Consider the following 17,083-nt stretch of genomic DNA (forward strand, 5'->3'; position numbering starts at 1 on the left):
GATAAGAGTAGTTCCTAGTTGTACTTCCTAAGGACACCTTTCCCTACCTTTAAGCCACCGTAGTTCTCTGGCACACTTGGAAAGAGAGAGGGTGAGCTGAGGGCTATTTAGTTGGTAGCAACCTGTCACAAACCACTAGATGCCACTAAAACACACTGTCCCTTGAAGCAGTTATTATCAAACCCTTGCAATAAACAGCATAAACATTTAATATCAGCGTAACAGTAAAAAGTAACTAGCACAGTTGCGTTCATGCTCTGCTTCAGTGTCAATGAATGTGCCTGTACTTGACAAATGCACTGAATCCTTGAGACCACTATCAGAATTGAAGTGGATCCCGTGCTGACACGCAGGGACTTTTGCCAGATGGGCTTAAAAATAAATGTCCCAAAACATTAAAAAAGACACGAACATAATAAAATCTTGAAGGAAATGGTTATCTTAGGGAACTAGCTAAATAAAGGCTTGTAGGAAATAGTCACCTTGTTAACTTAACTTATAAGAGTCATTTGCATTGACATTTGGGAATAATCGGACAGTCTATCAGCCATCAGTAGAGGTGGCCTGAATTCACATATCAGGTCATCTTTAGTTACTTTGTAGTGCCTCTTGGTGTAGATGGCTCCGCCATGATGACCTACAAAAGTACTGAAGCATATCAGTACACCTGCCGGTTTGAAACACTAAAGCACATGTTCACAGTGTTTTTGTACAGTAATTACTCTCAATGCCAGTAGACAAAGGTCCCCACAGAGAGTTGAAATTTTCTAAATATATGTTTATCTAGAGTGCAAATGAAACCAATCCTTTGTCTGTCTGCTAGCCAGACAGACAGACAGACAGGTTGGTTTTATTATTTGTCAGTGTTGGAATTACCTTCACAGTGTATGTGTATATTGTATATGAATGTGATATGTCTTGTCCGAGTTGCTATAGAAAACTGATTGACCTACTGCATATTTAAATGAGAATGGTACACATCTGGTTGACAATGTCAACAAAAGCATTTAGAATACTGTATATTAGTCAGTTTTAAAGATCCTTGGTTATCTCAAAAGTACCACTAAGTTCTCGAATCATGGCACTAAATAAATTCAGTGAGATTCATCCAAACTGTGTTGTAACATTACTAAGCAGGAAATCAGACATTTACAGATTGCATTAATGTATTTTATTGATAATTTTCATTCTTTGCAGGAAGGTGAGTTACAGTAAAATGTTACATTTTCAATGTTTGTACACAATAAACCATCTCAATGAAAATGATACAACAGCTTCTGTTGAACTCATTGTTAAAAATATGGTTAAGAGCTAATTGTCCATACTCCTTCCAAGTATGCGTTTTGAACAGATGGTAGTATTTCCTATGTACTTTGGCCTTATTCTGTTAGGGGTTCTCACTGCTGGAATGGAAATGGAAGGTCAATCTCAAGCCTTCCATCATTAACTTTCATGTAGGTCTGAGCCTCCTCTGAAGCTTGCCGCAGGAAACCACAACGGTGTTATTGAACTGGTCCACTAAGTAAATAAACATGTCCATAATGTACTCAAATGAATTGTTGAGCTGCTCCATATTTAGGGCAGAGATCTGGTCAATAATATTCTTTAAGACTGTGACAAGGTTACGGTAGACAACATTGATGTTAATGAGCACTGCAGCTAAATAGTCAGACTTGACAGAGTCAACAAACTCCTGAGATTTCTCAACAATAGCTTTTAGGGACACATAAGGACACCAGACTTCGGAAGCACACATTATAATTAGTCATTTAGATTTTGACTCTAACACATCTTTAAGAGGGTTGGGACTGTGTCACCTGAGTAAGTTAGCGTGGAACTGCTGGGAGAGAGGGACATTTGCAAGTTGCTCTTGTGAGTGCCATCCTCAGCATTGCATTTGCCAGTGCCTGAATTGTCAACTGTTAGAGTGAAGGTGTAGCCATCTTGGCGAGCAATTGCTTTCTGAGTTACAGTGGCCTCACTCCTGACATTGAACATTGGAAGGTCCACTACATGATTGTAAGTTGTATCAAGAGAGGCAGACATTCCTTCTTCTATAGCAATGAAGGCTGTGTTCATTATGTCAGCAGTGTAAGGTGAAGTGATAACCTTAATTGTAGTTTTGCCTTGGGCCTGGGCTGATGGACCATAGAGAGTTAGAGATGCCTGATGTTCAACACCAAGAGCAAGATGGTTGAACTTCAGAGTCTCCACAAGGACAACACGACTCATTTTTGGGATTGCAATACGAGCAGTGGAATCAAGTTTGTAATTAAGAATTTCAAAACTTGGAGATGTGGCCTGGGAACTAAGGAATCCAGTGAATAGAGGCGTAATTTCACTTTCAGTGGAGTTCTTGAACTCAGCAGAAGTCTTGATGTTGTAGATGGGAGTTTGGAATTTGATCTCAGCATAGAGTTTACCAAAGCATGGGACCAAGATCTGATTTGGAATGGTTGGCAGTGTGATCTCAGGAACCTGAAGAGACTTGACAAAATTTTCTACGGGAACTTGTGGGATGACAGGGAATGAGATCTCAGGAAGGCTAATATCTGGGAAGGTCATCTCAGGCATGGAAGGAAGATAGTTCATTGAGAGGTCTCCAAAGAAAGCATCCACATCAGGCATTTTGATCTCAAAGTTGACAATGAAATCAAAAAGTTCAATGATTCTCTGCTTGATGTCATCAAAGGATATTGTGGTGGCTTTCACAGTATAGAGGCCAAGGATGGTGAACTCAGGGATGTCCAGCTGTGTTGGGATTTCAAACTGTTTAAGCTCATCCATGCTGAACTTCACAGAGGGCACAACAAAGTCAGTGAGAGGAATGATGAAGGATGGTGTATTCAACTCCACTTTCTTAAGTTCAATAATCAGCCCTTCAATGATCTGCTGAATCTCGCTGAAGATTTTTTGTTCAGCTACAACGTTGTTAATCATCTGAACTGTAGAGGTGATGATATCAGTTACCACATGGATGACTGTAGTGTAGAATTGTCTCACAAAGTCCAGATAAGAGTCAATCTGCACTTTGACATCCAGATCTGTAATTATCTGTTTCATAAATTCAGCAAATGTCTTAATGCTCTCAAGCACAACACGGTCAATGATGTCCTTTACAGATTTGATCATTTCTGCAACTTTGATTTCTCTCAGGTGTTCCATTAAGCCTTTGACAGAAGATAATGCAAGGTTGACAAATTCTCTTGTGGCCTCAAGTTTCTGGGGGATTTCAAAACTCCTGATCAGCTCATTCACAGAAACTGTGTAATCAGCAATAATTTGATTAGCATATTCCACAAATGTATTATAATCCAATGTCCTCAGATTTTGCGTAAGAGTTTCAATGTACACATTCAGCTGTTGAATTATATCATTAACCTCGGTTGTTTTGAAATAGTTAATAGCACCCTGAAAGACTTCCAAGAATTTGGTAGGGATGTCTGCGTCCTTCACCATGTTCACCACAGCCCTGATAGTTTCCTCAATTTTCAACTGCTTGATGAGCTCAACCACCTTTTCCAAGACAGCCTCAACTTTTTTGTCAGCCTCAAACTTTACAATCAACTCCCTCATCTTGGCATAGAATGTGTTGATCTTACCTAGGATGTCAAGGTCTTGAATCGTTTTCTTAATGTAATCTGTTACATCGCTGAAAATCTCTGTGGGAATCTGACTCACTAGTCTCTCAATTTTAGCTTTAAAGTTGATGGATGAAATGAAGTTCTTCAGCTCAGCAACAAATTCTTGCATGTCAAAGGTCTCGATCATCTGTTTAATGTCCCTCATGAATCTCACTAGGGTGGCCTTGAAATCATACTTGTAATCAATATCACGCAGGAATGCAATGCTGCTTTCCGTGAGCTTGTCCAAATGAATCTGGTCGATAACCTCCGTCATGGTATCAATCACATATACAACTATTGCCTTGATGTCAAACTCCTCATTAATGGCATTCAGCTGTTCCTGGATCTTCTGAATGAGGGTTTCTGGCAGGGTGCCACTAACGATAATCTCTTTCACCATACCAGCAAAGTGTTGGATGTAAAGAGTAAGATCAGCCAACAGGTTTTCAACAGTAACCTTCAGGTTGCTCAAAGATGCTTCAACATCCTCCATGGAAATGACATAATCCTGGGTAAAATCACTGAAATACTGCTTCAGCTGAACAACCTTGCCTTCGATATTCAGTTCAGAAACAAAGTCTCTTACATACTGGGGAATAGCTTCTAGTTTAGCCTTTATCTCGGCATTGTTGATGTAGTCTTGCAATACCGCTGCAACATGCACAACAACACCCTTGATGGTTTCCAAGAATGCAGGCAGATTTTCAATAAGAGGGAACTGAATAATTTGACTGTCTGTGTTCTTGTCATATTTGACAAAGGAAGAGATAGTGAATTGCTGGTTCTCTGTGGATTCTGCATTGAGCATGTTTGTGAGGATGGTACCAGAAACCTCAATTCCAGTTCTCTCAGCAGTGTTGTAAACACTCATGTCCTGATTAAAGGCATGCTCATTCATCTTAGACTTCATTATAAAACTGGTCTTCTGCTCTGGGAGTGACAGAAGAGTATCCATCTTGTTATCAAATGTGGTCTCAAGAGCAAAGCCGGTGTCTAGCTGCTGGTTTATTGATGCTCTGCATTCATGTGAGGTAGCAAAAGCCAGGGGTTGTGCTTTAAGGAGGAACTTGCCATAAAGCTGGGCACTATGCTTTCCATACATGGTCATGTCTCCATCAGCATTGAAAATGGCATCAAGGTTGAAATCGAAAGGAACGATGCTGCAACGGATGGTGTGGTCAAAGCGCATTGGCTGTGAGTTGAAGCGGGCATTATTGGTGATGCTGGCAGCAAGACCGACAACCTCAAGCTCGGTGTTGTGGCTCATGTGTGTTCCCAAGAGTTTTCCAGTGGTGCTGCATTTTGCATTTGCCGTCATATCAGCATAATTGACCTGATAGGTGTGCTTGATCTCTTCCTCACCATAGATGGCTTTCAGGCTTCCAGTCAGGTCCATCTTGTAGAGCTCTGCCTGCAGCTGAGCCTCATTAATGAAGCTGGCCGCCAGAAGGTTCAGATTGTTTTTAACATTTGCAGAGGCAGTGTAGGGTTTCATGTCGACAGTGATATCATGAGTGTAAGTGGCATACTCACTGGCGGTTGCTTCAGCCTTTGAGTTGAAGTCAAGGCTAGAAAGAGTGATGGTCAGAGTATTGGCATTATCAACCTTGATGTCACGCATTGCAGCCTTGTTGGTAATGGATAGAGAAGCCATTGAAGCATCAAGCCCAGCGTTGAAGGTGTTTTCCAAGGACAGGGGGCTCTGGAGGGTGGTTGTTCCACTTGTGGTCAAACCGTCCTTGTTCATTTTCAGGGTAGCCTTGTGAGTAGCCTCATTCTCAAGGAGCTTCATGGTGGCATCGCTGTTCACTGCCAGACCATTGACATCAAGAGAGGCAGTCAAAAGAGAGTAAACACGGTTTTCAGAGTGGTCTGCATTTGTCTCCATTCTCATGAGGACTTCACCAGCACCAGCAGAGGATTCAGCCTGGTTACGGATCTTCATACCAAGAGCAAGTGCATTTGCATCACATTTCAGTGACAGCTTGCTGTCTTTGAAGGAAAGCTCAGCAACATGGGTCAAGGTGTCTTCAAAGGCATTGGTGTTAGACACAACTGACAATTCACCATTGGCAAGAGTTGCTGCAATTTTGTTCTGGACCTTACCAATTGTGGACTCAAACTGAACAATAGTATCAATATTTGCTTCTGGCCTGAATGGGAAGATGGTGAATGACTGGGATGAAATGGTCTTGCCATACATGGGTCCAGCCGTTAACGTTCCCTCAAAGTTGCTATCAGCAGAAATTTCTTCAGTGTTGATTCCAGTCATGCCATTGTGCTCTAGTGTAATATGAAGACCCAATGGGCTTGTGGCTTCAATCTTGCTGCTTGATTTCAAATTGATTTTGTCTGTGATGGCTACATCCTCAACAATACTAATCGTGGCTTCGAGGAATTTATGTGCCAAAGAGCTTTTCAATTCGGCCTTGATGGAATCAGTGGTGGCCAACATTCCAGAGCCTACATGAAGCACAAAAGAAGAACAGATGATTTATAGCTTGATAACAGATATATATTTCACTGTAATACTGGAACCAAAATGAATTCACATTTTTTAACATCAGTATAAGTTGAAAACTGCAACTGAAAACTGTTGTACTTCGTGAACAACGCATAATTTTAATGATATTTATTATGAAATACCTTCAATCTTTATTGAGAGGATGTCAAGTGGGGAGGTTCCTGTCACATCAAACTTAGCTGAGTAGCTTGGTGTTTCCACAACATCTTTCCCAGCAGCCATTGAGGCCTCCATGTCATACAGGTTGCTCTTCATCAGAGTTGACACCTCAGCCTTTCCAAAAAGAGGAATGGACAAAGTAAAGCTCTCGGGGACAACGAGCTCTGGGATGGGAATTTCCATGGAGACGATCTCCAGTCCAAACTGAGGTAGAGACACGGCAGGTGTGCTCAAAGCTGGTGGGAAGTTAAGCTCTTCTGTTGACTTTCCTCCAAGAAGTAGAGGGATAGCAATGGTGAAGTGCTCGTTGTTGAAATAGTAGACAGCCTTTGTCTCACTGTTATAAGGACAAAAGTAAAATGCATAAATATTTTGTAAAATAAAGCAAGTGACTTTAAACATTCACCTCAGAGTTGTTCTCACTTACGTATTCAGGAACAGTGTCTCTGGCAGGGAAATCTCAGGCATATCAGGCACTCTGAAGTTCTGAATGTAAGGTAAATCAGCACCGCACTTTTCCACGTAGTTGTTTCCTGCCTAAGAAAACAATAACCAGTATTTTATTAATTCTCAACATTAAAAATCAGAACATAAGAGAAACTGTGAATACTTTTTAAATCGAAGATTCGTACCTCCACAAACTTCTTGAAGATGTGACGGACTTTCATGTCAGTCTGCCCCACCTGCATGTCAAGAAGTTGGTTGCCATACTCAGCAGTTGGCAAGCTGGTGGTGTCAGTGTTCACATCTGACTTGAACTCAACCTCAAATTTGCTGTCATCTGCAACAATAGAGAACAATGAATGGAATCCCAAAACATGAGGTAATATTCCTTTAATCCCCCCGTTAAACTACTCTACAAATGAATCAAATCTCTGAGGCAAAATGGCCCCATATTATGGGTCCTGAATTTTAACCATAATTCTTAAATTCCAGATTTAGCTCAATTCAGGATGTGACCCAGGTTTATATGAAACTGTCAAAAAAGTAAGCAACTATTAAATTCATTTGCATGTAATATTCTGGAAAATTACCATATTTCATTGCGATTTTCTGCACAGAGTGTGCGGCCATGATCTTGATTTCACTCTTAAGCTCCAATTCTAATTCCTCATCACGTTTCATGTTGGCTGTGACGGTGGCATCAGCATTGATTGAGGGAACAAGAAGTTGGACTTGCAGCATACCCTCCTTCATGGCCTTCAGACTGAAAAATGTGGCAGTGAGTTAGCGTACTGTCAATTGTAAGGATGACATTAATGTTAATGAGGATTTATGGTTGATTTCTTACTTGGCACGGCCAACAAGAGAGAGCTGAGGGATGTTCTTGTTAATGAGGTCAAGAGAAATAGAGTGAGTTCCTTTGCCCTTGGTGTTTCCATCAACAACACCCAGCCTGAGTCCAGCCTCCACATCGTAGTCAGGGATTTGGATGTCAGCTGTGATGACATTCTTTCTTCTGTTATATTTCATGATAGCTCTGGCTTCAGTGGGCTCTGAACCTGTTGTTGACCAATAAATATATTAATATTGCATAACTCCGTAAACGTTTTTGGCCACTTGAGCCACTAAGAAGACAGAAAGGGGTTATCATACTGTCCATATTATACTTTACCTTCAGCCCTCAGAACAAACTTCACAGAGTCAACCTTCTGCCGGCCCTCTTCTCCCTCACTGAGGAGCTCATAGGCAACAGTGGCGGTGTACTCAACGACTTCACCAGTAGGATGGAGTTCCACAGCAAATCTATGTAGATAATTCAGATAATTAGCCAATATTGATGAGTAATTCATTTCTTTAAAGAAAATGATATGCTGGTGGTTTGGAAAGTCTTGCTCACTGGCTGTCTCCAGTGATGGGGAAGTAGGGGGCTGTCTCCTGAGAATAGGCATCAATGTACTGCAGAGCAGTGCAGTATTTCATTCCAGCGAAGAAAGGAGTGCACTCGTGCACATCAACCTTGTCCATCACCATAGGGGGGATGGTCTTCACCTCTGATCCAGTCACTGCCACCAGGGTGTTTCTATATGTTAAATGTATACAAGTTAGAATGCAGCTTAAGCTGTTTTAATCTAAATGTAGACAAATTGAAATTGTTGTAATCCAAGATATAAGATACCCTAAATTACTTCCTGTCTGTTGCGTTTTCCAAAAGTTCTATAGACTTACGTCATTTTGATGAGCTTAATTGGACTTGTTGGAGCAGGGATGGTCAGCTTAACAGTGCCACTTTCCATGGAGATCTTAGCCTTCAGCCCACTTTCATGGAAAAAGTTGGTGTGCATCTCTAATCCAGAGTTGACATATTCAGGGATGTAGGAGCCAATTTCAGATACAAACTCAATGCTAGCGGAGGGCATGAAGTTCACTTCACTCTGTGTGGACACATAGGAGAAACGTAAAGAGTTGTGTTGATGCTATTCATTTTGAAAAAATATTGCTGGAATTTAAACACATTTATGAATTATTACCATGTCACGAGCAACCTGAAGTCCACCTTTGATACCAGGGGTGAAAGTACCAGACATTGTAATCCTGAGAGGCACACCAGTGACAGTAGGCAGGAAGAATTCATTGTCCATGAAGATGTAGTGGGCAAAGATTGTGTTGTCAGCCTTGGTCATCAGTGCCGTCATGATCTGTGGCAAATAAAGATACACATGGGACATTAAAATCATAGACAAGGAAATACTGAAATCATTCTTTGAATGTCAACTATGCTCTTATAAAAAGGTCCTTACATCAGTTGGGAACATTTTGAACATGCTGTCAATCATCATGGCAGCAGAGTAGGCCATCTTCTCCATTTCGTTGGTCCTCAGATATCCCAGCTCATTTCCCAAAAGTCTCAGATAAACCATTGCCTCTGGAGACTGTGCCGTCTTCAATTCCCTCACGAGTTTGTTGAGGTTGCGTCCAATCTCCCTCATCAGGTTCTGGGAGGCCTAAACATAGATGTTCACACTTCCTTAGAATAATTTCCCCTTACTGAAAAATGTATCATCATGATTACAGTTGTTTTAGTCATGTGTACAAAACAGATTGGTCTGAGTACCTGTCTCTTCATCCTGTCCTTCTTCAGATCAGGGAGCATGTTCTGCAGGATCTCATTGACTCTGAGTGGCATGTTTTCAGATACAAAGTACATTGTCTTCAGGGCAGTGTTGGGGAAGAAGCCATTCTTTCCAAACAGGGCATCAATGGTTGGCTCAAATCCTTTTCCCTCCATACCAATCTGTAAAGGTGATACATTCGTCACTGTCACAAATCGGCTTACTGAAAATGTATTTCAAAGCACATTTTGGATGAAAACAGCTCAAAATATTTACCTCCATCATGTCGATGTCATAGCCAAATGCCTTCAGAGTCATTTCAAGCATGACCTCCTTGGGCAGATAACTGGTATCCTCAAAGATCATGTTGCCCTCCACAGATCCGATCTTGTAGTTGCGAGAGAACTTGGTGGAGTCCATTGTGGCCCCGAGCTCATTACCCTGCAGCGCACCTTGAATCTTCTCTCTCAGTCTGTTCAAAAAGAATCAAATATTAATGTTAAACATCTGATGGTGATGAAATCGTACTTACCATGTAGTAAAACAACAAATTTAAGAAGCATAAATATACATTTTAAACTTCTTTTCACTTACTCTTGAGTCTCTGGCTCAGTTGAGGACAAAATGTTGGTAATGTGGGAGATCACAAAGCTCTTGACTTGTTTGTCCTGCTCATTGGGCAAGGCATCAGCTAGCTGGGCCAGTTCAGTGCTCTGGGGGTCCTTCATAAGTACCAGATATGCAGCAATACGCTTTTGCATGGAGCTGGTGCTGTCCAAAAGCACCTGCATGAGAATCTCTCTGCCCTGTGACCGATAGACATCAATTAAATGAGTATACCGTAGAAATAATTATTCAGATTTTATTATTTTCAAACCTTTGAAATAGTTTAACTTGCCTCTTCGGGGACGGGAGTCAGCCTGAACACTTGGATGGCAGCCTGCTGCACAGCCAGGGAAGCAGCAGGTTGGTTCACACACTGGATCACAGCAGATCTGAGTGCAGGGCCAGCAGATACCAGAGCTGGAGCCATGTTTCCAACAACCTGGAATCAAAGGACTCATTGATATTGTGCTCCTTGGTGTTGGCAGTCATTTACATTGTGACTAATAAGGAAGGTTACCCACTCTCAATGTCAAGAAGGTGTTGTCCTCATCACCAGAGCAGTCACCCAAATGGGTAGCCATGATCTCAGCAACAGAGTAAATCTCGGGGATCAGCTTTCCCTCAGCTTTGTAAAACCTGTTTAATAAATATTTAGAAATTAATCCTGCATATCCCATTTTAAGCAAAGAAGGAAAACATTTGCTGAAATATTATTGAACTTGAAATAAAGTGTGGTTAACTTCACTCACCTCTTGACAACATTGCTCAGAGCATACATGATGGGCTTGCTGGGCTTGTGTTTGGCCATCTCGAGCATGTCATTGATCAGGAGGGCAGAGGGATTGGACACGAGTGCAATAGCAAAAACACCGGCATCTACCTCGAGTGAGGAGCTGTCAAAAGTCCTGAAGATCTGCATGATGGCGCTGCTGCACTCGGGGGTTCCACACTGGGCCAGAACCTGGTAGGTCAGGACACGGGACACAACAAGAGCCTCAGGGATGCTGGTGCTCAGGGTCTCGGTCTTCATTCCACGGACCATGGTGACTAGCTTGTGGAAGAGGTGGGCCCTCTTCTCACCCTCAGTCTCGGGCAAAGTGGCCAGTTCTCTCAGGAGGTTGAGACCTGCATCTTTGTCCTGGATAACACTCTTATCCTTGACAGTGTCCATGTGAAGACCCATGACAACGTCACCTGTGATACACAAGTAAATGTTTGCATTGAGTCGATCATATCTTTAATTTAATTTGAATAAATAGCCCTAAAATAGGGAAAAGATATATGAAGATAAGCTTACTGTGGTCAAAGACTCTGTCGTTGTAAGTGGAAACCTCAACCAGAGTCAGTTCTTGCTTTCCAACATTGGTAACTCCATATTCTCCCCTGTGAAAACAACATAAGGTTGAAAAGTGCAGTTGAGTCCTTGAACAAGACGTGTCAGTATGTCCACTCACGTAATGAAGCACACTACAGAGTGCAGTGTGAGGGTGCACTTACTTGTGAGAATACGGAATGAGTATATGTTTCTCAGTGCAAGACCCCGAGGTCATATGCTTTTTCTCATTGTCAAACTTGTAGTTGCAGATCTGGGTGCTTCTGACCAGCTGGGCAAGAGGGTAGTGCTAAAACACAAAGAATTAAGATTATATGCAACATTCTTGTTTTATGATTTTAACAATAGTGTGGATGCTAAGGGTAGTAATAATAATACATTTTATTTGTTAAGTGCTTTTCTGGACCCAAAGCACCAATGGTACAGTGGCAGTTTGCTTTCACACGGCACAGCATAGAGATTACATGTCATTTAGACATAATTAGTACAGTAATGTGATTTGTGTTGGCTGTTGAGTCAGTGAAGTTGGAAAAATTGGGTCAGCAGTGTTGCTTAATACAAAGAAATGTAATTTGTCAGCATTTCAAACCAGACCAACCCATGTGTTGCTTGGATATCTTACCATGCCAGAGATAAGCGCCAAGGGACTGGTGTGATCTCTCAATGGGACAAATTTGTCACATTTGGACAGGTCCCTGTTCAGGCTGATGTCAGTTGCAATGTCCTCTCTAGCATTGATAGAATAACCGGTCTTGCAATTACCATGGATAGTAGGCTGAAATAAATGTTAACAGAGATATGTCATTTAATTGCCATCACATTCTTTTTATTGTGTTGTAGGAAACAATTATCACATGAGAATCAAAATCAGAATCAGCTTTATTGGCCATGTACGCATACATGGAATTTGACTCCGGTTTCCACTTCGCTCACAATGTACACACACAAATTAACAATAAAAAAGAATATATATATATATGTATATATTTATATAAAAAGGGCAGCAAAAAAACTAACCGATGTAGGTATAAACATTTAACAATATGTACAATATTGAGGACGAGGAAGTTGTTTAATTTTTAGTGTACAGTAGTGGGAGACTTACCATATTCTCATTCATATCTTCTGCTAGCAGAGGCACAGCCAGGGCAGAGATGATACCCCTCTTGATGTTCAGGATTGTTGTTGTCTCACCGTCCTCGGGGTATAGTTTCACATCGTACACACCCTCAACCACAACCTTCAGAGGATACCTACATCAAATGTGAGACTTTTAACATTAAGTCCTTTTGAAAATGTTTTTCATTTCATTTGTGATCATGCAACTGGATGCCTTGGATTAGGAAAATTGTTGCTATAATGTACCTTTCCATTTCAGCAGCAAAGGCATCAGAGCTGGTTGCAGGACCGAACACAGGGTTTCCCTCTGCGTCCATGTCAACCACCTCACTCAGGCTACAGCCAGTGGTGCGGACGATGAAACTGCAAGTCTGAGGTACTTCAATTTCAACCTGTTTTAAAAGATTATTTTAGCTCCCTAGATACAGTCAGTGTAAAACGATAATGAATAAATCGATTTAATAGCACGTAGAATTATGTAATTTAGCTGTCATAGTACGGTGACATGTACCTTGCAAGTGGCCTTCGGTCCATTCTTCAGATGTGAAGCACCTTTGATAGTGTTCAAGGACTCAGCTTCGTACAAGTATTCATACTTGTGGTAGACTTTGTACCTTTGGTTTACTGGTAGAGAAGATAATGATTTTATATTAGATTTTAGTAGCTGCAAGTACTCCAAGGAAGTACGGTTTCGCCTCAACAATTCAGCCATAATTCAAAAAGTTCTACATGGAAAAGACATCTTATAGAGTTTTAACACAGAAATGTAAGAGAAAGAAATGCAATGGACCATTCACAGTTCAACATTCCAAAAGCACCCTTAATTACGTAATTGCTGTCGCGCAATCAAAATGTGCCAGATCAATGTCGGCTGATGGACATCCACAATAGATGCTTCCATACATGTCTGTGATAAATACATATTCAAAGCTGTTTTGTTAATTTGCTTCTTCACAAAATTCACTGACTGAATTGAAGTTCCCCTTGATAATCAGTGATGCGGTACATACTGTATGCCAAGGGCTTTTATTTTGAAGGTAAAAACAAGTAAAGCGGTGGACAGAGCACACAGAGTACTTAGTGACCGTTTGCATGGTGTTGTGCTGCTCAGCACAAATGTATATGTGAGCTAGTGTCAAAGTTCAATTTGCATATCATATCCTAATATATAGTCCCAATTGTACATTTCTTGAACAGCTGCAATGTAATAAACATTTACATTATGTCCAGGTTGTGTAATTAACATGTGAAAATACTGTCACTTACTCTGGCAAGTTTCCTGCTCTTCTTGGGCATCTGTAAAGACAATCATAGGAACATTTGATTAAAAACTTTCCTCATGCAAGAAAACTATTTTACTTCAAAAAGAGTTTTAACTTTGTACAATTGTAATATATTCATGGACCCCCAATATAAAGTGTTATGTAAATTTAGAAAAATACATACAAGCCAAGGTTAGTGTGGTTAGGAGGAGAAAAATACAGAGCTTTGAGTCCCCCATCATGGACTCTCTGAAACTCTCCTTTCTACTCCTTTGGTGGAGTAGAAATTGGCCTTTTATACCAAAGGTGTTCTGATTGTTGGGGCGATTTACATATATGACAGTGCTGTCCCAGCTCCAAAGTCCACTCTGTACGTGTAGAGGGAAAAGGGCAAATAGTTTCATAAGTGTTTCCTATCCTTGAATTTTTCAGTAACGGTCACTGCTCATTTTGAAAAACAATAAAATCAGATTGTAACATAACGCCAATAATATCTTGTACTTTGCTTCTAAGGTGAAACATAAATATTTAGTTGTGACTTTATTAATACTTCCAAGTTTTCCAAAAGTATCATTACAGTGAATACTAAAGAGACACCTTTGTAAAGGTTCATATAAAATCTGCAGCACATTTCAATCAATCAAGTTCATCCTTTGCATTGAAATACATTAAAATCTCGTCAAATTATGGCCTGAATTAAAGGTTTTGTTAAGCAGACTCAAAAAGTCTAATCTTCATGATCAACAGCCAATATTAAATATTTAAAACATTCATTTTATAGTTTAGAACCCTTCATATTATAATCATATAGTTGCAATGCTTATTCATAAGCATAACCCAGAAACTGTAGAATTATGCCCCCTGGCCAGTGATAAGGAGCTGTAACACGGAACTTGAACAAGTTGTTCTCAAGAATCTTGTGAAAGCAGCAGTGGACTACAGTCTCAGTCCACTGTGTTGACATTATGTGGCACACAGTAAATTAGGTTTTACATTCTCTGAACTGGTTATCTCTTTTGGATAAAAATACCTCCACCACAACACACTTTAGGCCATTGTGAAATGATCTTGAAGCAGCTGTTCCAGAGATATCAGTAATATACACAACAGTTGTTGCCAATTTAGTCACGAATGTTTAATGTTGTTAAGAAGTAACTGCTTAGTTTTTACTGCACAATCTGTATGTTCAGACACTTATGATAATCATACACCTCTCACCAATAGGCAGAACAGAAATATCTGAATTGATTGCTCAAACAAAATTGTTCTTGAGTGACCTGGTAGCTGTGAAAGATGTTAATATCTAATCTAAGATATTAACTCCATTAGTTTTTTTTATATAAGCCTATATATATGTATATATATATATATATATAGTCACTAGGTTTGAAAAATTGCAGTTTACACCACTGGATGGCAGTGAAAACAATGATCAGGGATCCGTCTGTGTTAACGAAGCAGCTACCTCTCATGCTGAGAAATGAGAAATGAAGCCAAAGATTGCAGTTCATCAAATGGCTGGCTCCAAAAGCAAATCAATCTCCTTAGATGTTAAAATGCCCAACATTACAGCACAAATACATGTTTAAAGCCTGTTACATTAAAATGTGTTTGGTCTCTATCAGCTAATTTCCTGTTCTTGCAAACTGTATGGGGTGTATTTTTATGTAACTTTAAATCATATAAAGGCTTAAAATAGGCATAATTCAGGGTTTTGTGTTTTTTTCTGCATACTGTAACGTGATTTGTTTTTTGTTTTGGGCATAATTTAGGGCATGGCCACTTTGAGTGACAGGTGGATGCTATGTCAGTTCACTGGCTGCTAGCTGTGCTCTGCTCTGATGCTTTGTTCAGCTTTGTTGTCCTTGTTATTAGCTGTTGTGTTAATTTCTGCGTACTGTAACAGGATTTGTTTAGAGGACACAGGAAACAGTGGCAGCGCAGCAATCAGAGGCAGAGTCAGGTCTGCAGGTTTCAGGATCTTTAATTATACACTCTTCAATAAACATAAAGCAACAGAAAACCTAGCTCAGTCCAGAGCTCAATCAGAAAACTAAACAAACTAAACTATTTCAGCCGGGCCGCTAGCCGACTTACCGGTCTTAATTCTCTTCACCCCTGGAGATCTTAGGGAGGCGCGACCCTGCTCCTCCCGCACCATGCTCTCCGCATGTTCTCCTCTGATCTACTTTCCTCCATCACCTTTATTCATCTCCCTGATGAGGAGATCAACTCCAGGTGTGTCTCTCCCCACACCTGATCCCAACATTCTCCTGAAGGAGTGGGTGGAGCCCTCTGGCTGGAATGTACACACCTTTAATTACAGGGGGCCTCAGCCCCCTTACAGTACGTACACAAGAACAATGAAAAAAACATTTCTTGTGTACTTATATTAAATTGAATTTATATAAATGTGCTAAAATCATATGCAACACAGATTTAAAAGTTTATGTTGAATCCAGCATTGTTTACATCCATGTTTACTAGTTTGCAGTCATATTCTTTGCCGTTGCAGGCGCATCCCTGCATATCTTGGTGTTTTACTGCCACCTGTAGTTCAGTGGACTAGTGTTGCATCATTGGTAGGACTTTTGTGTTATCTGTGCACATGTACATCTTCGTTTGTGTGCATGAGATAAACAAAATAGGTACCTGATCATAGAAAATGAACTCTGTAGCGCTACTAAAAGACAAAAACTTAACCTGGAACCTGTAGGAAGAGACGATTACTGTAAATAATGTACTATAACCATACACTATTTGTAATATGTTTTTTGTGTCTCTCCTCTATTTTACAAAAATGTCATGATTCATTTCATTTCTACTGTATGTTCTCTGTTCAATTTCAGAGTGTAACAAATATATAATGAGAAAAAAATGGATACAATTGTAGCCAAAAGTGACATCTCAAAGCTCTAGAAACAATATTTAGCTATATCTAAATTATAAATAACTTCTAATTCTGTTCTGAATTTATTTGTTTTCAAAATCTTTTATATCTTTTTAAAAACAATTATTTAGTCATGTAGAAAAACAGAGTATTGATAAGAGTAGTTCCTAGTTGTACTTCCTAAGGACACCTTTCCCTACCTTTAAGCCACCGTAGTTCTCTGGCACACTTGGAAAGAGAGAGGGTGAGCTGAGGGCTATTTAGTTGGTAGCAACCTGTCACAAACCACTAGATGCCACTAAAACACACTGTCCCTTGAAGCAGTTATTATCAAACCCTTGCAATAAACAGCATAAACATTTAATATCAGCGTAACAGTAAAAAGTAACTAGCACAGTTGCGTTCATGCTCTGCTTCAGTGTCAATGAATGTGCCTGTACTTGACAAATGCACTGAATCCTTGAGACCACTATCAGAATTGAAGTGGATCCCGTGCTGACACGCAGGGACT

General features: G+C 40.3%; 1 protein-coding gene across 1 annotated transcript; it reads right to left on the reverse strand.

Moving 5' to 3' along the window:
* Positions 1 to 1,782: 1,782 nt before the first annotated feature.
* LOC306711677 (apolipoprotein B-100-like) lies at positions 1,783 to 15,843 on the reverse strand (the record flags this gene model as incomplete). The annotated part of the gene is made up of 24 exons (XM_079180693.1): positions 1,783 to 6,089; positions 6,273 to 6,646; positions 6,737 to 6,846; positions 6,942 to 7,090; positions 7,344 to 7,516; positions 7,601 to 7,811; positions 7,925 to 8,055; positions 8,150 to 8,332; positions 8,479 to 8,684; positions 8,781 to 8,948; positions 9,051 to 9,254; positions 9,365 to 9,544; positions 9,639 to 9,834; positions 9,957 to 10,168; positions 10,261 to 10,407; positions 10,490 to 10,604; positions 10,718 to 11,162; positions 11,266 to 11,351; positions 11,466 to 11,590; positions 11,924 to 12,076; positions 12,407 to 12,554; positions 12,667 to 12,812; positions 12,932 to 13,044; positions 15,780 to 15,843. 24 exons carry the CDS (start codon positions 15,841 to 15,843, stop codon positions 1,783 to 1,785), a joined length of 8,346 nt encoding a protein of 2,781 aa, XP_079036819.1.
* Between the last annotated feature and the right edge of the window lie 1,240 nt (positions 15,844 to 17,083).

Source organism: Pholis gunnellus (genome assembly GCF_910591455.1).
Source record: "Pholis gunnellus genome assembly, chromosome: 19".
NCBI classification, from domain to species: Eukaryota; Metazoa; Chordata; class Actinopteri; order Perciformes; family Pholidae; genus Pholis; species Pholis gunnellus.